The sequence below is a fragment of the Lepeophtheirus salmonis genome, chromosome 6 (assembly GCF_016086655.4).
Source record: "Lepeophtheirus salmonis chromosome 6, UVic_Lsal_1.4, whole genome shotgun sequence".
Taxonomy (NCBI): Eukaryota; Metazoa; Arthropoda; class Copepoda; order Siphonostomatoida; family Caligidae; genus Lepeophtheirus; species Lepeophtheirus salmonis.
Genome location: NC_052136.2, coordinates 13,133,149 through 13,156,700, shown reverse-complemented (window position 1 = coordinate 13,156,700; position 23,552 = coordinate 13,133,149). Strand labels below are relative to the sequence as shown.

The following is a 23,552-nucleotide window of genomic DNA, read 5'->3' as shown; positions in this document are numbered from 1 at the left end:
CGCCATCATTTTTTTTTCCTCCAACATGTTTGCCGTGATACATACTTGCTGTCCCATATTTTCGCCGTCACAAGTTATGTCAGAGATCTTATACAGTTAACAGTCTGACTCGTCAAATAGATCCGAAATTCACATCACTAGTAGGAGTTTTAAAACTATACACGTGAACATTCTGCATGGTGCACTGCCACTCGTGGATGTCTTTCTTGGAATAGTGATGGAACGGTAAAAAAAGAAAGAAATTTCAAGCTTATAAAGATATTTATTTATTTTATAAGTATGATGGAAGTCAATTCGTCATTACATACCCATCCTTCAATTTAGAAATAGCAAGTATTTATCTATTTCTTAAAATAGCAATAACATGTTAATATTGACTGTATAAGATCTATATTATAACTTTTGACGGCGAAAGTGCTGGACGGCAAGTGTGTAGCACGGTAAACACCTTCGAGGCAAGTATACTTGACGGCGAGTGAGCAAGAGGGGAACGTGTTTGAGGCAAATTCTCCTATAACCTAACGTACGTAGTACGTAGGATGCACCCGTTTTATATATTTCATACTAAGACAAACTTGCTAATCCACGTGACATACATAGACGTACTATAGTATTATATTATTGTAGATAAATATGCTGACGCCCCTCACAATTGTATTCTTAATTTATCTCTGATTCTTCCTCTTTCTTAATCCACAGGGAACGGTCCTAAAAACTTGCTGAGACTCAAGAAACCAGTTCACTTACCTTAGTCTGGGAATACCAGCGCTTCCCGCCTAAGTCCCTTACTAATCCATGTCCTTCCTCTTCTGTAATCTATTTTCATAGTGTGGTCGGTGAAATTTATATTCTGGGCCGGAAATATACCCGAAATGTAATTTATTAATTATTTTATAAAAAATGTGTCAATTTATTGGTCTTCCCAACGTCTTGACTCTGTATTGGTGATGCATTTGTCTCCGGCCTTGAGCTGCATATACTTTTTTCAAAATCGACCTTTTCTGAAAAAGAAAGTAACGCGTCATCCGATGAAATATGCATCCCATTTATTTAAAAAAAGACCTCCACATTTTATTTTCTATCGAAAATAAGTGAAATTGTTGTTTTAAAGATTCTAAATTAATTAGTATAATTAAAAGAATGACTCCCACTCATGCTAAAAACGGCTCTGATTAAACTTAATAATGTATGAACAATAATTATTAATTCATAATATTTATTTCAAATAATATAAATATTTGATGAAAGTAACATAGTAGTAGGTAGATATTATAATTAATTCATAAACTAGGATTTAGTATAATAACAATTCAGTATAATTATGTTTACATCATCATTTTTATAATCCATTCAATATTTCAAAACATGTTTAACTCTAGGAGAGAAATAAAAAAAATAGCATCGCATTTTGACTAAGACCCTAATAATAGTAATTAGTCAATTATATTGAACTTCATAAACTATAATTTCCAATAAGATGAAACAAAAAAAAAAAAAAAAAAAAATGGCCACATGGAAGTAATGAGTTATATTAATTTTTTTACAAATCTTAAAAATCTTCATTTCAACATTCAATAATAATTATAATAATTCACTGATTAATGGGGACTTATATAAATTGATTTTATAGGCGGCATGTATGAATGTGTATGTAGTATATAAAATAGCAAAAATCACTCATTCTGGAGAGGAAAAAGTAGTAGTAGTAGTACCTAGTACTGTTCCTACTCCTAAAGGATTCCAATCTCTTGTTGGTGAGTTAGTTAAGAGATAAATACATAATTTGGGTAATATTGAGAATTGAGTAATATGTTAAGTGAGCCTATTTCCCTAATTTTCATTATAAAATACATAGTTGTGTTTGTGTCTCTATTATTAAGATATTGTCTTGACTAATATGTAGGGTTGTGTGTGTATATATATACTATATAATTAATATGCTTGTATGTACTATGCTGCTGTATACTTTTGAATTGATAGAAAAAAGTATTATTTCCATTTCCTTACTCTTTCAACGACACTATATCACATATAAAGGCAAAAGGTTTTATGTAGTATGTACTCCTCCCCCATCCCCTTTCTGGGACGACGATAAAGATTATAGGAGTCTAATGACCAGGGGAGGGATCATACTGTTGAGCCCTTGTTGATAGGATCCAGTTCAATACAGCCTGGATCATGACAACCAAGATCACGAGTAATACCATATCCCGGTTCAAATTAGAATTGGTGTCCCTATCTTTTTGTTGCCTCATCATTAGGTCCAGGGATCTTTGAAGCTTATCAAGACGATCAGACATATTTCTTTGTTGATCCTCCATTGGGTAAAGAGCCTCTCTCAAACTGAAATACAACGAATTATATCTGATTGGTTGACACCCCAACTGTTTCGTGCAATTGAATTACCTTTTATCATTGCCGTTATTAATAGGGACTCGCATTTGAATGCCTCCACTACCAATGTCAGGACTATCCATCACATCTTTGAAGGATTGCTTTCTCCTCTTCCTTTTGCCACAAACACTTTTACTCATAATTTTGTCTTGAGTGTCAAGACTTTTATCCTCAATCGAAGAGGAAATTATATTGATATTATTGTTGTTGCTATTTGATACGCTTATTATAGATTGAGTACGGACCATGGGTGTTCTATGTTTCGTTTTTGTTTTGAGGATCATATCATACTCATAGGTATACATATCGTTACTTGGATCCCAGGGTCTATGATCCGCATGCTTATAAATGTATTGGCCAGAAATGGGATCTAGTTCAAAATATTTAGGGACCCAGTCATCTCCAGAGTCTTTTCGTTCTTTAGCAGCAGCTCGTTGAGCATGCTCTAAAACAGCTTTTTCTTCAGTAGCCTGCTTTTGATCATCAGCAAGAATTGCATCCGATACTTTTTTCCACAATCGTACAGACTCTGTACATCTTTGATTATCCAGGGGTACTGTGTATCTCTTAAGTCGACGAGCTCGAATTTCAGGAGATACGCTCCACAGAATCTCCTCCTCCTAAAATAATACAGACAAATATCCTCGTTATACAGAGTCTTCACGTTATCATTATATGATGGCATAATTACCCCTGTTCTTCGATCCTTCATGATAACAATATCATCCCAATGACCTTCCATTGAGCAAATTGTCTCACTCCCCAATTTCATCTTCCCTACTATTTTATTGGTTAATTCATCGCCACCCAGCATCGGCTAAATACATAAATAATGATAACACCACATATAACTAGTCGTCTTAGGTATTATATTATCATAATCCTTACCCTGAGCTTAAATTCAATTTCTGTTGAGTAACCAGTCTTTTCACACTCAATCATTACCTTCCCAGCCAATTCCATCGTCAACGTTCCCATGAGAATACCTTTACAATGAGCATAGGGCAGAGTCATTTTATAATCTTCTCCACGAGGTAAAAGACAAAGAGTAGCGGTTCCTTCCAACAAGGCGGACGTGGAATTACCATAAAACTTTGATTTTGTACAGATTGAAGAAGAAATAGTGATTCCATCTTGCCTGTTCGATACATAGAATGCGGATATTGGAGGATGATGAGATACTTGCTCTGCCAAATAAAATGTTTGACTTCCATTCGGATGCTCCCAATAACAGCGGAATGTTTCTCCTAATATAGGATTGTAGGGTTTTTTGAGTCCTTTAGGCTTTTTGTACAACCCAGAGAGGTACCATTTTACCACGGATTTCATCCGCATAAAGGGCTCATTATTTGCGACGGCTCTGATGAAAAAAATATGAATAAATCTCTTTTTGATTTAAGTAAACTATTTGAAAGAACATCAGTTAAAAACAAACATATTTGCATAACTTTCCTGTCTTGATTTAATTATAATAATAATCAAGGCAAACATAAATGTATTTTCGTTAATTGATTAAAAAGAAGACAATTTATATATAAAAATGTTTGTTTTAGTTCTTGGTCACCATTAAGTGATTCAAAAAGGATAAAACACATTCAAACATACTCGCTAAGTAAATCTCCATGATAATAATAGTCTGACATTTTGTCAAGGAATGATCGAGGCTCCAAAATAAAAGATGGTAACACAACCTTTGAGAGATCCATTCCAGGCCTGACCTGCTTGACTAAAAACCAAACAATTGACTTATTTTCATCTGAAAATTCTTCTGTTTGATCTTTGGAGGATCCAAAGACCTCTACCTCAGCATCACAAACATATTGAGTTCGAGGTTCAGGCATTGAGGAAGAAGGTTCCTCACGAAATGTAGTATCATCACTCTCCTCGTCTTCGCTGTCATCCTCTTCCTCGATGTCAACCTCATCATCGTCGTCATCGTCATCCTCTGATGGTTTGGTTTGATCTTCTTCGCGATCTGTCATAAAAAAACCAAAATAGACATTATTATATAGGTACTTAATATACAGTTGATTGTCCCGTTTTACAAGTTAATCATTTCCTCCCAATCAGATATCCCTTTTCTGCTCGAGACAATAACAAAACTGAATTTGGCTAAGTTTGAGGCATCTTAACCCATTTTTAACGTACTACAGTCTATTTTAATTTGCTAAAAATTGGACTTTGGGATCGAAATTGAGCATTTAAGGGCTCTTTTCCGTGGCAAATACGATGGTATTAGTTAAACATTGTACTTATATACTTTTTAGTATTCGGTCAAGTTCTTGTAAATCGAATCAGTTAAAAATATTGGGCTCTTTGATTTGTTTTTAAATTGACAGGGTATAATATGTGCTCAATGATTTGCGGTTTACCTGTTTTATCAAACATAACATAGCAAAGTTTAATTTTATTTGAAGTGGTACTTGTTAAACAAAAAGGAGGAACATTATCTATATTAATAAAGCAAAGTTTGTCTGTACTTATTTTTGAGTGAACGTTCAATATCTTAAAACTGCATGATTTAAGAAATAATAATGAAGCAACGAGTATGTGTAGCTAAAGCTCAGCGAGTCATATTATTAAAAAACAAAAGGGGAAAAACATATCTATGTTTTATTAAGAAAAGCTCATCGACGCCTAATAACTCTGAGCAATGCAGGGTACTCCCTTTAGCCTTTGATAAAATTAAGGAGATTGCAAATCGTTTAGGACATTTTAGACCAAATTTTGACTTTAAAAAAAACGCCAATAACTGGAGAGTTCTCAAACTTTGCCTAAGTCTGGTTTTTGATTGCCCTTAACAGAATCTGTCTTTGTTCCGATGGAAATTATTATTAACCGTAAAACGAAGGTAAATAGTTATTACTTTTGATCCTACCTGATATGAAATGTTTCTCAGAGTCTGATTCATTCAAGACAAGGGTTTCCGCCGTGGAAGAAGATGAGGGAAGGCCATGAATGATGTCATTGTCGTCAGATATGGGCAAGTGATTACCAAAGGGATTGCTGGATGGCCCGCCCTGTACTTTCTTGCTCATAGTCCTAAGTAAAAGTGAAGAACATCGAAGGGCCAGCTCCAATGCATCCATCCAGCATTTGCCAGTAGCATTGTTGGGAGCTCTAAATATGAGATGAGAATTAGGCAAGGGTTGAACAACTGCTCCAATCGTTTCTCCATTAGGCCCTTTAGAAGCCCAAATGGATTGATCCATGGGATGAAAGAGTTTGAAGCAGAAGCCATCTTTTTTAGAAGGGCGTTCAATTAATTCACAAGTTGATAGTATGATGGTTCCAATCCAGTGAGAGCTTTTGACTTTGGGACTTTTGTAGAGTAGAAGAAGCCCCGGCTTTACGACACACCAGAGCTTGCACCAGGACTTGAGGGATCCTCTTACTTTGAGCCAATCCGCTCGAACGATAATGGATTCATCTGTCAACATTATGATTTGATTCAAAAATTAAAGTCATTCATATATAATAAATAATAATTGATTAGTAAGAAAGGCAACACACTATGTACTAGCAAAGGACAAGGAGTCGATCAGTAGTAGTAGTAGTGAGTGAGTAAGTGACAAGAATTATGAAAAGAGAAGAAAACAAACAACAAGAGAATGAATAAATACAAAATATTTGTATTATTTTATTTTTAGCTATGTACTATTAGTAGATAGGCCCTCTTACCCTTAAAGGAGGATTGAAGCTCTCGCTCCACACGTTTCTTTTCTTTTGCATAATTTTTTCTTTGAGCTTTGTAGGATTCTTTCCGGTCGAGTTTTGAGGGTCTTAAACTCTGAAAAAGAAAGGAGTTTCGAACTATACTCATGTGGAAGAGTAGTTAAATAACTTATGTCAGTGATAGAAAGATGATGCTAAACACAACTCAACGCATTTCAACTCTATTTGTCCTAACTCCCCCCTAATTATTATCGTTATTAGTATTTTTATTGTTATTGATTATACTAATTATTATTATTCCAATAAGATTATTTCACGCTATAACTACTAGTCATAGATAGAACGGACTATATGATATGAATGTAACTACAGATAACAAGATATAAATAGAAATAGAGGAAACGTCATCACCATGAGCTGATGGAACGACTAGCTCGTCGTACCACAGTTGTCATCGAGAGTATTAGCAAATATCTATACCCTCTTGTACGTAAATACTAGTGTTGGGTTTCAGTATGGAGATCATAGATCGATCTGAGACCGTTATAATTTTAATTAATTCCGTCCCTGGAGTAGTCTCGTAGAAAATGAATTTTTTTAAGAAAATAAATTTGATAAAAAAATTAGTGTTGACTTTACTCCAATTCGAAAAAATACGAGTGGACTTGATATTTTTGTATTAAGTCGGCTTTAATTTGTATCACTAAACCTCATCAAATGTTTTGAGTTTTGTGGCAGTATTGATTTCCCACAGTGATTTTCTAATCAATCAATATTTCTAATGAGGTTCTTCTAATCTCTGAGGAGACAAACTAGACATATTATGCCACGGGTTTATTATAAATTGCACAATTTCACAATTACTAAAAAATATTGGCTTCTTAGTACTCAGATTGCGTAAAATAATCAATGCCATAATAGTGAATGAATATTTTTATCTTCTTCTTTTTTAAGAAAGAGGAAATAACTTATACGACAATTTTAAATTTCGCATCTACAATTTAAAATTCATGCTCTGGACCGAAATATTTTGTTGTCCAGCTCCAATATATAGAAAAAATCACTTAAAACTGAAGGATTTTTTTTTGGGGCTCTCGAACCGAGTCTCAACACTAATACAACAACATCAAATTGTATTCAGTTGTTCACCTCAATAGGCCCTTTTATTATAATTTTTTATTATTATTACTTCTCTGCTTGGCTTCTAAGGCTATGCAAATATATTATGGTCGCAACATCTCAACATAGTTCAATTTTGAGACAGCTTAAATGAATGACGTCATAAGCTTTTTATGGCTTAAACTTAAGCTGGTGCAACTCGGTCATAATATATTTACACGGTTATAATCGAGCGAGAATTAGTTCTTTTTTTTATGGTTTTTTTCTTTGTGATCTACGAGATTTTGCAAGCCGTTTGAGCAAAACTGTGGAAATAATTTTTAATTCGAAAAATCCTAGCTAGAACCCTTAAATATGGATTTCAAATTAATTTGTGATAGAAGTGGCGTGATCTTAATCAATTATAATACTTAATTCACTCAAAAATCTAAGAGATTTTGTAGGCATAACTGGTTTTTTGGTGCGCTTTAAGTGATTATCTGACTCGTTGGGTTTGATAAATTCACAGTATATGTAAGTTATTCTCGATGGAAATTTATTTCTGGCTATGATATAAATGGCACTTAACATTTGACAAACTTCAAAAAAACTTTATTTTTTAAAAGTAAGTAAGTAAATTATTATCTTTTAATTTATTAACATTAAAATTGGTAAATATTCCTACAACCAAAGCGCTAAATCAATACAAATTTGAAAATTGATATTGAAGTGTTTCTACAAAAGATGACGTTACCTTACTAACACAAAAATGTCAGGGACGTCTGCAGGATTATATATATATGAGGGTGGTCTGAAAAGTTTTCTACCTCAACGTGAAGATGGCAGTACTCGTAAATACATAAAAAATAGTTATATTTATCTAGCATCTGTTGACAGTTCTCTCACTCAAGTTTCAACCATTTTGGAGGTGCAGTTGCTATGTAAGAGTCGTTTCAGTGAGTTGATTTGAGTGTTTTTGTAAAAATTGAGATTCGAACTGTCATTAAATATTTGTTTTTGAAAGTGTGACCTTGTAATAGATTCAAATAATAGTGGGCATAACAAGGCTTGTTATGTTAAAATTTGACGCGTCTAAGTCAATCCAATTCGGAGTCATTGATCCCAAAACAAAGTGTTTCATGAACAATTATTTTACAGAGAAATACGGTTTACAAAGATGGGAGCATAGCTGGGAGAAGAGAGTAGAGTTAGTTTGTCAATGTTAAAAATAAAAATTCAGAAAAAATCCCTTGTATCTTTATTAGGCCAGAAACTTTTCAGGACAATGTAAATATAATATTTTTTTTGTGGGGGGGAACTTGGTTTTTAGAAAAAAATAAATCATAAATTAAAAAATTTTCTCCACCCCTTAATTTAAAAGAAAAAAATCTTTAAAACCTCCTGTTTTCCCATTTAAATTTAAAATTCCAAAACGATAATTTTTCTTGACCCGGGAAAAAATTTCCTTCATTTGGACGTTGATTGGTCGAATTATAATTAGTTCTTCTTAATAATTGTGAACAATTCCCACCAATTAATACATAAATATCATTCCATAGTAGGAAAGAATTTCCTCACTAACAGCTGGGCCTTCCCCCCCCGTTTCTTTTCGGATGAGAGATTGCGAGATATAACAAAAGTAACGATGTGAAGGATCGCCCTAATTTGCATTTAATTTTTGAAGGGATAAAATAATCAGGAGCGAGAGATTGTACTAGTGTTGTGTTGGTCCTTATTTAGGACCACAGTCCCGTCCAATCCTATGCAGACCAGTCCATTCCCATTTGTCGGTCCTTACAGATGGTAAAATTGATCCCTCGTGACGTCAAAGAGGGCGGTTTTACCTTTTTTTAAATTAATCCGTTCATAATAGAGTAAATCATAGAACTAATTAACAATATAATATTGTATTATAATGAAAAAAATAATATTTTTTGCAAACTTTGTGCAATAATCTTATAATAATATTTATATGAACGATTCCAAGGACCGACAGTTAAGATCGGATTGGACCGAATAAATAAGGACCGACACAACACTAATGAGTATCCATCTATATACACATTTCCACATAGATACATACTATTGTGATTAATATTTCATTTAATCATAGTACGAGTACTAACGTAAGACTATTCTAATTTATAAGAGAGTTTGTTCTCTACATATTACAATATTTATATTGTATGTAATCCAGTAGAAAAACACATTTTTGTGTATGTAGGTATAAACTGCGCCATAATAAAAATACAAAGTTTTATGATAACAACAATTGTATTATTAGTAAGACATTTTATATGAATATGTATATATTATGTAGTTCTCTATGATTTTGCCTCTTTTTTTAATTTATAGTAGATTACATGAAATACCTACTAGGTACTGTAGTATACACTATACTACTGCAATGAATATGTAATACTAAATATATATTAATATAGCAATTTCCTTATTAACTTTTTCAAGTGAAGGGCAACTTTTATTATTGTTTTTGTTACTTTAGTAAGATTGTATTCCCTGGGAAAGAGGCTTAACCAGGCACACACAAAATAACTCCTGCAATAGGGAAAATCCATAGAGATAAAATATTTATATAAAGGTACATTTTTTGAAGCCGAAAGTTAGTTGACCAAAACAATGAGGAATATAGTTATATCAAATCAGTCTGGTCAAATCTTCTATGGAATCATCCCTTTTATAGTTATATAAAAAATGAAGAGTTCCATACAAAATAATATACATACTCAAATGTATAATACCATAAGTATCGAATATAAAAAGGTTTCAAGCCCCCTCTATGTTGTTAATAACCCTAATTATAACTACTGTAATCTGAACGTTTTCGTCAACTTTATCTTCACATCATCCCTCTATGTTTTTAATCTCTATGGAGAAAACCCTTCTTACGCACTGGGTATTTAATAGTGTTGGATTCCATTCCAAATTTTAGAGTTAGTTCATGTTAGTACAATATAAATGCTACTAATTTTCGAGTTCCACCAGGAACGACTTGTACGACAATCCCCACATAATATGCAATTGGTTTCTAATTTTTGAATGGTACAAAAAATATTTTTAACATAGGTGGAGGACTTGGACTCGAGTCCATGTATTGAAGACTTGCTACTTGACTTGATCAAACAATCAAAGGCTCAATAAAATTGACTTGGATTCAAAAGTCATTTCAATTTTTTCACTGAATATTAAGTATATTTTATTTTCTGAGAACTTGAATTGGACTCTATTAAAATATTCTTTGTAAAGTAAAAGACTTGAAAATCGACGTGGACGTGCAATAGAAGCACTTTTTCTAAAATATGACTTTTAATAGTAGTTTTAGTTCAAATTACTAGAAATTTGACACACTATTATTTGAATGTTTCCATTCATATTATTATAATTTGAGTTTAAGTAATGTAAATAGACCCCAAAAAAAAAAAAAAAAACCATATGTCCGGCGAGTTTGAGTAATTTTATGGAAAATTGTGGTTCAATTTTTTTTCTACAATTAGAGTAAAACTCGAACGCAACATTACTATTCAAAAAGGATGTATATTCACCTGACTTACAGATGATGCTTGCTCAGGCCCACCACCTCCACTAACACCGACGCCACCATGATTATCACTACTATCCGAACTTAAAGAGAGTCTCATTTTTTTTTACAATCGATTTTTTTGTGCAAATTGAATTATTGAACTAACCCAACACCACTCTCAAAAAAAAAAAAAAAAAAAAAAAAAAAAAGTAGGAGGGACCTTGATAATGATGAAGAAGAATAGAAGAAGAAGCCACAGAGTATATCACACTCATTAATTAATTAATCACTATATATCATCAGTCTTATTTGTATATTCATTATTTACTCAAGGCTTCAAAATGATATTATTATTGTAAACGCAGCGGAGAGAGAAGATAATTAATGAAAATATCATAGTTGTAATATATTTGGTAAAGAATGGAGGAACTATATATAAACATAATTATGAAAGAAAACACAAAATAAAGAAGTAAACAAAAATTCGTTCAATGTAGTAAGATTGACGAAGAACATAAAATTAAGCTTCAACTCAAGAAGTCATTTTTCGTAAGCTTCTCAAACGTTACTAACAAAAATTCTCTTGACTCTTTCTTTAACTCTCTCTCTCTCTATTTCTTTTTTTCTCCCTCTTACTCTTCCCCATTATGTGTGTGTGTGTTTTTTTTTCTTTTTCTTTTTGCTTCTATAAAAATGAGGAAAAATCAATTTCGTGTTTTTTATGCATGACTTTCACTATTACTACGACATATTAAATGTGCTGCTTCCTATTTAATGTATCTTATTACTTATTAGTTTCATATATGCAACACCAAGTACATATAAAGAAGAAAAAATCCAAAAGCATTATGAGGGAAGCATCTTTGGGTTGAAGATAAAAATATCCACAGAGCAGGGGAAATACATTTTTAATATAATAACTATCTTTCTTGTTCGTTATAGAAAAATACTAAATTAATAATTCGTTAATTTATATTGTAGTGATAGCATTAATAGGTTATATGAAGTGAGGAATAGGCAGGAGGGATAGGGAAAGAAAGAAAAAGATAAGAGAGGTTTTGGAGAGCTTCTCATTCCTTTTTATTCTTCCTTCTCCTTTTTTTTCCTTTTTCCCTCTCTCTCTCTCTCTCTTTCCAAAAAAGATAGAAAAATAGGGAAAGGGCAGAGAAAGTTTCGAGATTAAAGAAAAATAACTACTATAAAAATATAATTTTATAGAATTATGTATTTAGTAAAAATTAAGATTGAATTGGATAACAAATCAACCTTCAAACAGGCTATATACTTATATAAATAAATAATATATAATTCTTATGCAAGAAAGCCAAAAATCTTATGTTAGCTTTTTGTTAAATAGAAAAAAACATTTATATTTCAAGATATATAAAATGTATTACTTAATTTCTATACTATCGAAAAGGAAAATAAAATATATTTCCTCCATAACAATAAAAAAAGTATCATTCAACAAACGATGACGAATAACATTTTTGGATTGCCTAGAACACAAAGACATCTCCCCAGCCTATCTCTACATTTGATTGTCACGTTTTTGGATTAATTAATGTGTCTAAAACGTGCTCAATGATTTGCGGGGTTCCCTCTTTTATCAAACATAACATAAATTAACACTATTTGATGAAATAATTGTTGAACAAAAAAGAGGATTTTAGATAAAAGAGGGAAAGCACAAATCACGTAAGCATCCCTGTTAGATCCCTTAAATAATTATTTAAAAGAAAGTGCACTATATTTTTTTTAACTGATAAACGAAATACTAAAATATATAAAAGTACTTATTTATGAATCATACAACAGGGTCTACAAAACCGAAAACAGGACAGTCTAATCTACCTATATCAATTTGTTTTTTCGTTTGTATACATTTATATAAAAATTGATTTTTAATAGGTTCATTGCTTAAACTTTTTATAACAGTAGAGGGAAATTGCAGAGGTTCTATAGGTGTATATATATAAATACAAACTATTTTTAGACAAATTTCTTCAGTTGTAATTTTTTTTTAAAAGTCGATGATACTTTGTAGCATGTGCAAAACGTGCTTTTATCAAGCCAAACAAGTAGTGCATCACTATATAATAATAATTATGACTTTTCCATTCATTAAATAGTAAGTACTTGACTACTAATAAATAAATAAAATAAAAGGAGGGGGGGGGGATCATCTTGATTTTTCTTTAAAATGAAAAAAAAAAGGAAAAAAGATAAGACATCATACGACTCACTACTAACTAGTTTGAAAAAGATAAAGATTCTTGCTTAGAAAGCAAAAACTACATTATGCATAGTCAAGTGTGAATCATTCACCAATCAAAACTCACTGCATTCTATGAATAAGGTGTACAGGATGTTCCAGATGAATTCAAAAGATCTTTAAAGGCTTATAACGAACAAACTAGAGGGGGTTGAATCATATTTTTATTATTATTTGAAAGCATCATTTAATGGCATTCAATTATTCATAATGAGATCCGCCTTTATTGGTAACCTCAGTAAAACTTCGACAGAAGCTTTGGGAGACCCGAGCGACCTCGTGCGGATCTAGCTTTGTACGGTAATGGACTTCTTCAAGCCCTCCACAGACGAATGATACTTATCGCAGGCCTCATGCTTGACCCTCTCCCAGAGATTGAAATCACATGGGTTCAAATCCAGGATGTTCGCTAGTCAAAAATCCGGACTCTAAAGGGGAGGACATATTAAATACGAAACATATTGCACTTTTTTGTTGGAAATTGTAATTTCTTCCTTGGGCTACTCTATCCAAGGAATGTAAATTTAAAGTAAAAAACCAGAACCATTACAATGGCAAAGCTGGATCCGTATGAGGCCATCCAGGCCTACCAAAGCTTCCCATGTCATGTGGCTGAGATTATCAAGAGAGGCGTATATCATTATGAGTAATTGAGTGTAATTAAATGTAGCTTTCAAATAATGAAAAAATTATGGTTTTACCCCCATCTAGTTCGTTCATTGTAAGCCGTTAAATTTTTCCCAATTTATCTGGATCACCCTGTACATAATACATATCATTAGCAACTCAAAAAAGACGTTCTGTTCTTAGAAAGATCACATACATAATATGTACATTGCTTCGCAGTATGTGTAGTATATTTGATGTTTGGAGAGTTTAAACAAAACAAGCATATAATTAACATATTTATTCAAAGACATGAATCATAATATCTTCCCTAAATTGATAAAAAGCCTGTATGCCTGTATCACGGTTTTATTCTTCGAAGGGGCGAACTGGTCAGTCTGAAATTTGGCAAGTGAATACTTGGTTGCACAATTGGTGACCTGGTTAAATAAAGTTAACTTCTTTTTTAAACACTAGCAATATCTATTTGTTTTTTCACCTTTTTATTTACTATTAACTGTAAATTTAAAGACCTCTCTTTGTAGATACAAGTACTCCCAAAGAGGTCGTTAGAGGACAAAATATATTGAAAAAGTCATCATTTTTTTAAAATAAAAAAATAGCTGATAATATTTCAAGCTACTTTAATTTTTGCTTATATTTGATTTGGAGACTTTTATGTGTTTCAAATGAACTCTACAAGTCCCATTCAATTATAAAGTGTACTTAAATATTGTAAGCTTCAAATAAGTAAGTTAATTAAATATAAGACTATTTTTTTAAAAGAAAATATCTTACCGAATTGATAGATACGTTATCACTACTTTTTGGAGTATTGGCTGTAATGGACAAATGAACAATGCCATATCATATGATTATTGAAATAATATCGACACACATACCTTCAGATCCTGACGGACTATTTGTTCTATACTCCTCCAAAGTTAAAATTACATTAGCGGAAAGGCTAGAGTCACTTTCAGAATCGGCCATCACGTATTGAGAGCTTCTTTCATCTGTATAAAAAAATTAAAGATTTTAAAATATCAAAGTGCTACTACTGTAATATAATTTAATTTTGCTACTACTAAACAATGTAGTGCGGTGTAAATATTATGTATAATAGCCACTATTCATTTCAAGGAGCTGGTAATGACGGATAAACAATAAGGCTTGAATGAAGGGTTTAGTTACAGAAGAAATAGAATATATATAATGTGTAATAGTTTCGACAAGGGAAGTATGTAGGGATTAATAGAAATCTTTTTATTTTTTACATACAAAAATTTATGTCGTGGGGTGAGTGGCAAGTTGTCGTAACTTATTCATTTAAATTACATAATTAAGCTTGGAAAATCTATTTTTTCATTATGAATAATGATGTTTTCCGATAAAATGGATCTAAGAAATTCACTTCAAGAGTCAGAATTTCTCTGTTTTAAAATGTTAACATTAAATATTAACCTTCAAAGATGAGATATCGACAATAACAATGATATTTGTAATGTTTGAGTTACGACAATTTGGGCCTCAACCCTCGATATGTATAACACAAGTTCACTTTGGGTAACACATGAATATACAAAGGAAACTTGCAACTCAAAGACAGGAAAGAAGGGATTTGATAGACTAGAGTGCAACAAGTAGACGACGAAGAGCTCATATACGCTTATCCTCATTCTCTTGATAGTGACCAAATACCGATACGTCAAATGTACAACATTAAAGAAAGTAATTTATTAAGCCGGAAGTACAAGGGAATTGTACTTTGGTGGTTTAATCATCAAGGCTTTCTCGGATTTAGATGTGGATTTATAAGTGGAGGAAGATAAGGGATATAGAATCCCTTACGTTATGATGAATTTCGGGAATATTTAGCCCCATCCAAGTACGTCAAGCATAGAATAATCTCAAAGACGAAGTGAAAATACGTTTTTAGTCGTCAGGAGACATGACCTCAATAAGCCTCTTTGAAACGTGCTTTACCTAAATTTGTTTGTTATCACTCCTCCAGTTTTTTCGACGATGGAATCTGGAAAAATTCTCACCGGAAAGAGTTTGACCCTCTATTATTCCCCAACTCAGGATTTGTTTTTCCTTGACTTTAATGACGTCGGCAAGAGTGAACTGTGGCAGCTGGCAGAGACTCTCGTCCAATCATATTTAAGTATTGTTTCTAATTATACACCTACGCAAAATGAGTGGACGAGAAAGGAATGAAAATGTATTAAACAGAGACATCTATTTTGCTTTAAGGACAACATAAAATATCAAATAGCGCCATCTATACTTATGTCAATGCCTATCTGTATAAATTAAAAAAACCCAAAGATTTTCTCAAGTAACTTTTTCATAATAATTAATTTATTTTATAAAATCATAAGCTATACAATGTAATAAGTTTGATCCTATTAATATATAAAATATTTACATGAACGTAAGTTAGAGCTCCACAAAAAAAAGGAAGTGTTAATTACATGACGACTTGTTTATGTTATAATAGAATAAAGCCCATGTAATATGATAAGATGGATAGTAAAATATCAAATGACATTTAACATTGATTAAGTACTCACTCTTCATATATTATAATTAATGCCTAATGTTAATATACATTAAAAAAGTTAAATTAATTTTAGGAATTTGTATTGGAGTGAGTTGGTTCTAATTGGTTGAACAAATGGGATGACGTCATGAGATATAGCTCGAAACATAATAAAGAGTGAAGATACCATATGTGGGCAAAATCTTATGATCCCAAACTGTTGTGTTAAGCCGGGGAGTCCACGTCATCTTTACGGCTTTACATGAATCAAGTGGTTTCAAACACTTTGCCGGAAGAAGACGAGGACGACGGAGAAGGCAAGGAGGAGGCTAAGGAGGAGAAGGGAAGGAGTAGAGGGAATACAAACATGCTGTTTTTTTCTGCCTTGGTCCTTCTCTTTCAAGGACTTTGGTTTCTAAATGCTCAGGAAGATGAGGCGCATCCAGAGCTCTTTCGTCCTCAAATTCAGGCCATACTCCCCTCAACTTCATCTGTGCCTGACTTCACCGATGGAGATCTCTCTAATGTCCTATATAGCAAACAAGACGCGTTGATCCTGCTCTATGCTCCATGGGATAAAGAATCCCTCAAAGGAGCAGGGATTTTAAATCGCATGAGGTGATTGTTCAGTATTACTCAATGAGTATTCTTGTGATCATTGATGATGTATTACTTTCCTCTACTTGCAGAACTCTTTTCCCACCCGAGGAAGATCTATCTTTGTCTGCTGTGAATTGTTGGAACACACACGGGTTATGCTTCAAACGTTTCTTTGCGGATTCAGTTCCGTCCTCCAATAGATTTATGTCATATCCACAATGGGTCTACGTTCCTAAGAGTAGGCTACTTCCTTTCTAAAAACATACGATATTAAAATCCACTTAATTATAATACTACCTACTTTCCAGGTCGTACGGGTTCGGATCCCTTCCTGAGTGCTCGATTTTTTAACATGGAGCAAGGTTCTACCACATATGATCACATTCTTTCTTTTGTGATACGTCAAAAGTTCCCACTAAGAGTTTGGAAAACCTATGACGAGTGGCTTAGTGATCGAGCTAAATTTGGAGGTTTATCCCTAACCGGTCATTTACAATCCACTTCTGAAATAAAAGAATATATAAGGGCAGCTGAGTCCCTCGCTGTTCTTGATTCCAAAGACGCAATCCTACCCGTTGGAATCATCTTGAATAAAGAACTCGCTGAAAGAATTAATGTCCAAAAATTAAAATTAAATTGGTGGAATGGCTCTCTGGAGTTCCCCCAAAAATTAAGGTTTAATAGAACTAGTGCTGTACTTTGGACGAGACAATCTTTATCAGATGTCAAATCAGGCCATAAATATTTAGTTCCTGAATTGCAAAGTTCAACCTCTAAAAGTTTTTTATTGGATTCATGGCTTCGTTTTGGCACTGGAATTTCCTTACTTGCATTTTTAAAGCCTGGAATTGGTGGTAGTCATTACAAAGGGCGATCTATTCTAAGGGAAGCCGCTCTGCTATACATGATTTCAAAGCAAGATTTCAATGCTAATAGATATGGCGTCAGGGAATTATATGATGCCATGGTACATCAAAGACGTATGGAGGACGAAAATATATTCAAAACTGAGGCTCATTGTAAAAGTGACTTTAAAAATGAATTGACCAGAATTGACCCATGTCCATTCTCCATGTATTACAATGACTCACGTGTCGACTATTTGCATAAAGAAAATAGAAAACAACGTGGAGATGAACGCTCAATATACAAGGCCATCAAGACTACTCAAAAGTTAAAGTGTATAGAGTTAGCTTATAAAGAATTGGATTCAGGCTGCATCAGTCAACGCTTAAAGGGCTTCAATGACATTATAGATGAGTCCATTAAGCTGGAGCTTCTCGAAATTCATCCTGGCAATAAATCTTTAAATTTTTATTTTCTAAATGCAGACACAAACGTTCACATAATGAATAATTTAGGTTTAAACGCAAAAGATAATCAAATCCTGATAGAAAATATGATTTCTCAAAATCGTTGGAAACTGGACTCTCCGCTAAGTACTCAAAGCTTATTCCAATTTATATGGGATTTCCATTATCGACAAGATTTTTTGAAACATTTCCGTAAGTCTAAAAATGTGTTAGAAACTTGTTATCAGTCAAATCAGTCATGCATTCAAGAAATTTCTTCGTCTAATTTTGATGAAGTTGTGATCAAAAGTGCTAAAACTCATGTTGTAGTACTTCATCAAACCATCTCGTGCTACTTTTGTGCAGCTGCTCGTAGATCATTGCATGAAGTGAAAAGATTCATCGATCCAGTTTATTTTGAAGACCCATCCTCTCGTGTTATATTTGTGACCATTGATGGCAGCCAAAATGACCTTCCTATGGAACACACTGCTCCTGTTTATCCAGCTTTGGTTTTCTATCCTGCTGGGGATAAATCAAAGAGTAAAGTTTATCCATTGGGTGAAGCATTTTTAAGTGAAAATATCAAAAAATTTATCATCGGAAATATGACTCCTGATGAAATAATTCGAGTCGAAGCACATTGGTGTGGGGAAACATGCATTAATGACAAGAAATCACTTCTCTCAAATGCAATCCTTTCGACTCCACAAAAATTGCAAGACGAGTTTTTAATTGAATTTGAGGAAATAAAACGGCTTTTATCTGTAGCTGTTGGGCCGAATGCAACCAGCTACAAAAAGGCAAAATATGAGTTCATTAGAGATTTCAGAATATTTACGAATGCGTTATATTGAATTGTTATTCTCCTTGCTAAACCAAAAAGCTGAATCTGTGATATCTGCATTTTTTATTTTTCAAAGTTGTGCCAGATCCCAAAAAATCTCGTTCTACAAGTCTGTTTTAGCTAAATTTACAATTTTACTATTGCTTTCCTTCACTTTTCCTTATTGTTACATATTTTCCACAGTCTAGCACACTTATTTATTTTTTATACAGATTAAATTTCATTGTAAAATAATATGATTATTAGTAACTAATAGATATTATCAAATGATATGTTATAAATATGTTTGTCCTATTTTATTTTTTATTAATAATTTAAAAAAACAAGACATGACATTCTTATCCAATATTATATTGTGATTAAAAACAAACTATTATAATATAATGATTACTTGAAACAACAGCTCGTAACTTATTTATTAAATAGAGCACGTAATTAATTCTGGAACATCTTCGTTCTCAGCCCTCACAGTAAGCTGCATGGTTACTCCATCCACAAGAGCCAGTTTAACTCTAACAAGAACTTCAACACCATCACGGTATATTCCAGCAAGAAGTAAAGTATGGGAACTTTTACCTTCCGGAACTTTATCAGATCTCTCACAGGGTTGAAGACCTAGAACATTTATAATACTCTTAGAGGCTTCTTCGAGAGTTTTCATCGAGTTTAACGCAAATGTTTCCTCCAACTCATTTGTAGGACCGAGTTCATCCCATGCAGAAGCAAAATTGGTTTTAGTGAGCCGCTGAATATAGTCTCCAACGCTGATTCTAAATTCCTCAAGTTCATACTCATCGTCATATCTAAAAATTGAAATAAAGTTTGCAAAAATATATAAACTGAATCATCAATTAATTTAGTTCAACTTCTTACCCAACATCATTCTCTGGCTCACCAGTACTTGGATCACAATCCTTAACCTTGAAGAGCAAAGTGCACGATAAACTTCCAACCGTTTCTAAAATTTCTTGCGGTGTTTCCAACACAACATAAATAACTCCTCCAGAGTTGCATTCTAACTTAGGAGCAGGAATCATGGATACCTTATTGAAGCCCTCTGGTAGTTGCAGATCGACAGTTACATCCTCCAAGAGTTGATCCTCAACTGTATTAACACAATCGAATTGTAGCACAATATGCTTTGCAAATATATGCTTGATAACCTTCACCACATATTCGGTTCCACTTTCTATTTATAATCAATAATTCTATAAAAAATATATTTTCGATCAAAAATAATTATTTTTTTGCCTGTTAATTCTTCGGGCTGAGTAGATTTCAAGAGTGGGCCACATACTCCAATTTCTGAGACGGTGGATAATTTTTCCACGAACATGTCGTGTCTTGTTTGAGTAGGCTTAGACTGATCCTTGGGCTTAGATAGAAGTGAGCCCTCTGTACCAGTAGACTTCTTCTCTTCAACTACAGGAGCTACAGGAACAGTTTTAATGTCAAACGCTTGATCACAAGAAGAGAGAGTATAGTTGTGTAGTGATTTTTCTAAGCTAGACAACGAGACTTGGAGCCCTACATAAGAAAAAATAATTTAGAATTTAAGGTATTAATTAATCATATTATAAGTTTACCGTTTAGAATGAATTGCGAATTCAAATTTTGTTGTCTTTGTTCAAGAATGGCCTTGAAGTAAGTAGCTCTGTCTCTTACTTCATCATCTAAATCCATTTGGCATCTTGAGAGTAGAACCAGAATGTTGGGAAGTAAATCATCACATAAGGCTCCAAACCTAGCCAAAGCTGATACAGCTGCTGCCCTAACAATTTCGTTCTCCAGGATAACTCGATTATAAATGTATCTGATATAACGGGCAGGATTGCTAGTACTTGGTCCTTCTGCAGCCAATAAGTGAAGAATACGGACCGCGAGAGCAGTGTAGTCACAATCTTCTATGAATTCGCATAGGTGAGCCAATCCATTTTCTCTTGCTTCGGGATTTTCTTCTATTATTGTAATAATAGTATCCGCAATGGATGTCTTATAATCAAGACCACCTTCTTCACGGAGCATTCCGGAAAGGAAGTTAAGAAGAGAAGTATGTTTTCTAGGAAACTTGAGACACAGAGACTTTATAGCATGTACAACTACAATCTTGAATTCATCACTAATCTCAGATACAAATGAAGCAATCTGCTTCATTAAACGATCCACAGATGACTCAGCTCCTGTCTTCAAAAGAGTGGTGATCGCCAAAGTGGCAATAGAACGATTACTATCCGTAATTAAATGCTCCAAATCAAGATTACAAGCAGTCACAAAGCCTGGATGCGCCATAGACACTTGATTAAGGGTACGAACTGCTGCAAAGCGGAGAGTAGGCTTAGAGCTAGAACAAAAAAGTTGTAGAACGGTAATAGCAGGAAGAATATCCTTAGTTGCAGCTCTTTTCAAGTTAGCAATGGCATGAGCGGCCTCGTAAATCACCATATCATTCTTGTGACGAATACAAGACTCAACAAAATCAAAATATGGCGTCACATCCTCATTTGAGCTAGGATCCGCGTCTACATCTTCGATTAGTTTACAAGCAATTCGAATCAAAAGGCATGTTGCATAGGGTGACTTCATAGAGCTACGAGTTAATTTGGATACCATTTTTGTGACGGCCAGCCTATCTGTTTTTCTAATATGGTATAAAACACCAAGTGCATGATATTGTACCATAATTGAATCAGAATTACAGGCCTCAGCGGCTTCATTGACCCATCTTTTAATCAAGTCGTTAGATATATGAAGAGAGGAGACAAGTGCAGCTGAGGAAATAGCTGGGATACGATCCACAATGGCTTGTTTCATATATCTCTCAATGGCTTGAAGCATTGTTGCATCCGTGATGACACATAGAGCTCGAATGGCAGATGGACGATAATTATCTTCCTTGCCAGTCATATCCTTAGTCAAGGAGCTAGTCACAATGATCACATCTTCAGCCAAAGAGCTTAACTCTTTCAAAGCTAAATAATAAAAACAAAATAGTGCTAATTCATCAAGTCCGTTTCCCATTCTTACCTAAATAGACCATTCGTCGAAGGACGGGATCCTTGGACTGGAAGAGCTTCGTAATGGCAAAGAAGCACTCTGTTGCTTCAGTTTTTCCAAGGTTTTCTCCTTGATTGAGAAGATAGAGGATCTTTGAGAGAACCGTTGTACATTTTCGAGGATGGACGGGAGTGTCATTGAAGAGACGAGCCTCCTGGAGAACAACCGTTTTCTCAAGATTGGTATAGGCATGAGAGGATCCAGAATCCTCTTCATCCTTCTTATCTCCTCGCCTCATCCTGTTTAATAATTAATACAATTTTAATGTAGAATTTATAATCATCAATGATTACTTTTGCCACGTCAGAGTCAATCCTTTTTCTCTCTTTCTATTTTTCGGTTTCTCTCTCTCTCTCTCTCTCTTTCTTTCCTTCCTTCCTTAGCAGCAGTAACTATCTCTTCTTTTTTTCTTTGCTTGACGGAAGTGCAATATAATGTTCTCATATTTATATCGTAAATGCCGTAAATTGAAACTTTAACACCTCATACCTTACTCATTTATAAAAATAATTCAATTGTTTGAAATGAAGTTTATTCATTAAACAACTGTAATACAATGAATATGGAAAACTATGTGAACAAATAAGTTTACTATCGAACTAATAAGCTTTCAAAAGTCGTCATGTAGTAATAACATCCTACTCAGTATTTTTTTTTAGTCCAATTACATCAAAATTCTTCAAATATTTAAGCTAAGGATGTTGTTTTTAAAGCTAACAGACTACTTTATGGAAATAAAAAAAAGATAAAGGGTTTCAAAAAATTATTCAACTGCTATTTTTCCCTCAAAAAAGTTTGATTTAGTTGTAAATTAGATAAATTTTATCTTCAGTGTTAAAGGACATATTTTATAATATATGTTTCATTAAAAAAATAGTGCTAAATTAAATATTTATTTGATGTATTTCAAATGACAATTCTTTAATGGTTAAACTTTCTCACAAAAAAACCAACTAATTTTGAAATGGGTAAGATATGATCTGATAAAGTTTTAATTTACTGCATTTAGTTTATTAATATGAGACCATTCGTTTGCACTTATGTCAAAAATATATCCTTCAACTATCATTTAACCAGCTTGTCCGGCCAAGAAAATTTATTATTGTTGCCAAACGCTGGCCAAATATTTTCTCTAAGCATGAACGCTATACAAAATTAGGCCCACCTAGGTCTTAAATTACATATTAAATCTTTTAAAATGAATAATTAGCTATAGAATATGGTTATGTAGATAGCTACATCGATCATTACATCACACTGATACACAGTTAAGGATTAAAATAATATGAAATTTTAAGATCAGGCTCTTTTTGAAATTTCTACTTAAAAATAGATTTTTATTAACAAAGCTGTCATCATTATTCTTGTAGAGAGAACAATAAGTATGAAATAAACAATAGTGCCTGAAATATGAAGTGTAACTCTGAGGATTTATTGTGGAGTTATAATTAATTTTATGTCCTTGATGGATTCAAAGCAGAATTTAGTATTGATATCGCTATAATTTTTGACTACATTGTAGCTAGATGCTGAGTGATGTTAATATTTATTTCCTTCATCTGATTGTTGCTCGCAACTACTTTAATGAAACGTCATGAGAGCTAAGCTCCTCTCCCACTAAAAATTCT

General features: G+C 33.2%; 3 protein-coding genes across 19 annotated transcripts; 1 reads left to right on the top strand and 2 right to left on the bottom strand.

Moving 5' to 3' along the window:
* Nucleotides 1-1,202: 1,202 nt before the first annotated feature.
* Nucleotides 1,203-15,778, bottom strand: Orp8 (Oxysterol-binding protein-related protein 8). 13 transcript variants are annotated; one of them, XM_071889590.1, is made up of 10 exons: nt 15,635-15,778; nt 14,489-14,602; nt 14,385-14,425; nt 6,076-6,184; nt 5,273-5,824; nt 4,000-4,369; nt 3,283-3,754; nt 3,086-3,211; nt 2,407-3,014; nt 1,203-2,343 (listed from the first exon to the last, which is right to left on the bottom strand). In XM_071889590.1, the coding sequence occupies exons 2-10, from the start codon at nt 14,577-14,579 to the stop codon at nt 2,109-2,111; spliced, it is 2,604 nt and encodes an 867-aa protein (XP_071745691.1). In that variant the 5' UTR covers nt 14,580-14,602; nt 15,635-15,778; the 3' UTR covers nt 1,203-2,108. The 13 variants fall into 13 exon arrangements, with proteins under 13 accessions (XP_071745691.1, XP_071745690.1, XP_040570114.1 ...); XM_071889589.1 differs by having other exon boundaries at nt 15,573-15,741; XM_040714180.2 differs by having other exon boundaries at nt 1,203-2,364; nt 5,261-5,824; nt 15,573-15,717.
* Nucleotides 7,257-19,270, top strand: LOC121119511 (uncharacterized). 4 transcript variants are annotated; one of them, XM_071889596.1, is made up of 4 exons: nt 7,257-7,792; nt 16,226-16,749; nt 16,821-16,969; nt 17,040-19,270. In XM_071889596.1, exons 2-4 carry the CDS (start codon nt 16,394-16,396, stop codon nt 18,878-18,880), a joined length of 2,346 nt encoding a protein of 781 aa, XP_071745697.1. In that variant the 5' UTR covers nt 7,257-7,792; nt 16,226-16,393; the 3' UTR covers nt 18,881-19,270. The 4 variants fall into 4 exon arrangements, with proteins under 4 accessions (XP_071745697.1, XP_071745699.1, XP_071745698.1 ...); XM_071889598.1 differs by lacking the exon at nt 7,257-7,792 and adding an exon at nt 11,143-11,254; XM_071889597.1 differs by lacking the exon at nt 7,257-7,792 and adding an exon at nt 15,900-15,927.
* On the bottom strand, nt 19,152-22,355 carry gammaCOP (coat protein (coatomer) gamma). Of its 2 annotated transcripts, XM_040714186.2 has the most exons (6): nt 22,218-22,355; nt 21,895-22,163; nt 20,457-21,839; nt 20,122-20,397; nt 19,744-20,059; nt 19,152-19,673 (listed from the first exon to the last, which is right to left on the bottom strand). In XM_040714186.2, the coding sequence occupies exons 2-6, from the start codon at nt 22,160-22,162 to the stop codon at nt 19,289-19,291; spliced, it is 2,628 nt and encodes an 875-aa protein (XP_040570120.1). In that variant the 5' UTR covers nt 22,163; nt 22,218-22,355; the 3' UTR covers nt 19,152-19,288. The 2 variants fall into 2 exon arrangements, with proteins under 2 accessions (XP_040570120.1, XP_071745696.1); XM_071889595.1 differs by having other exon boundaries at nt 21,895-22,239.
* Nucleotides 22,356-23,552: the final 1,197 nt, after the last annotated feature.

Excerpts from the sequence above, each read along its gene's own strand:
- Orp8 (XM_040714180.2), bottom strand. The coding sequence starts at position 14,579 with ATGGCCGATTCTGAAAGTGACTCTAGCCTTTCCGCTAATGTAATTTTA. Across the intron at positions 14,426-14,488 it reads TAGTCCGTCAGGATCTGAAG|CCAATACTCCAAAAAGTAGT; the intron begins GTATGTGTGTCG and ends TGTCCATTACAG. Across the intron at positions 2,365-2,406 it reads AATAACGGCAATGATAAAAG|ATATAATTCGTTGTATTTCA; the intron begins GTAATTCAATTG and ends TCAACCAATCAG.
- LOC121119511 (XM_071889596.1), top strand. The coding sequence starts at position 16,394 with ATGAATCAAGTGGTTTCAAACACTTTGCCGGAAGAAGACGAGGACGAC. Across the intron at positions 16,750-16,820 it reads GGGATTTTAAATCGCATGAG|AACTCTTTTCCCACCCGAGG; the intron begins GTGATTGTTCAG and ends CTCTACTTGCAG. Across the intron at positions 16,970-17,039 it reads ATGGGTCTACGTTCCTAAGA|GTCGTACGGGTTCGGATCCC; the intron begins GTAGGCTACTTC and ends CCTACTTTCCAG.
- gammaCOP (XM_040714186.2), bottom strand. The coding sequence starts at position 22,162 with ATGAGGCGAGGAGATAAGAAGGATGAAGAGGATTCTGGATCCTCTCAT. Across the intron at positions 21,840-21,894 it reads TCGACGAATGGTCTATTTAG|CTTTGAAAGAGTTAAGCTCT; the intron begins GTAAGAATGGGA and ends TTTATTATTTAG. Across the intron at positions 20,060-20,121 it reads TCAGCCCGAAGAATTAACAG|AAAGTGGAACCGAATATGTG; the intron begins GCAAAAAAATAA and ends GATTATAAATAG.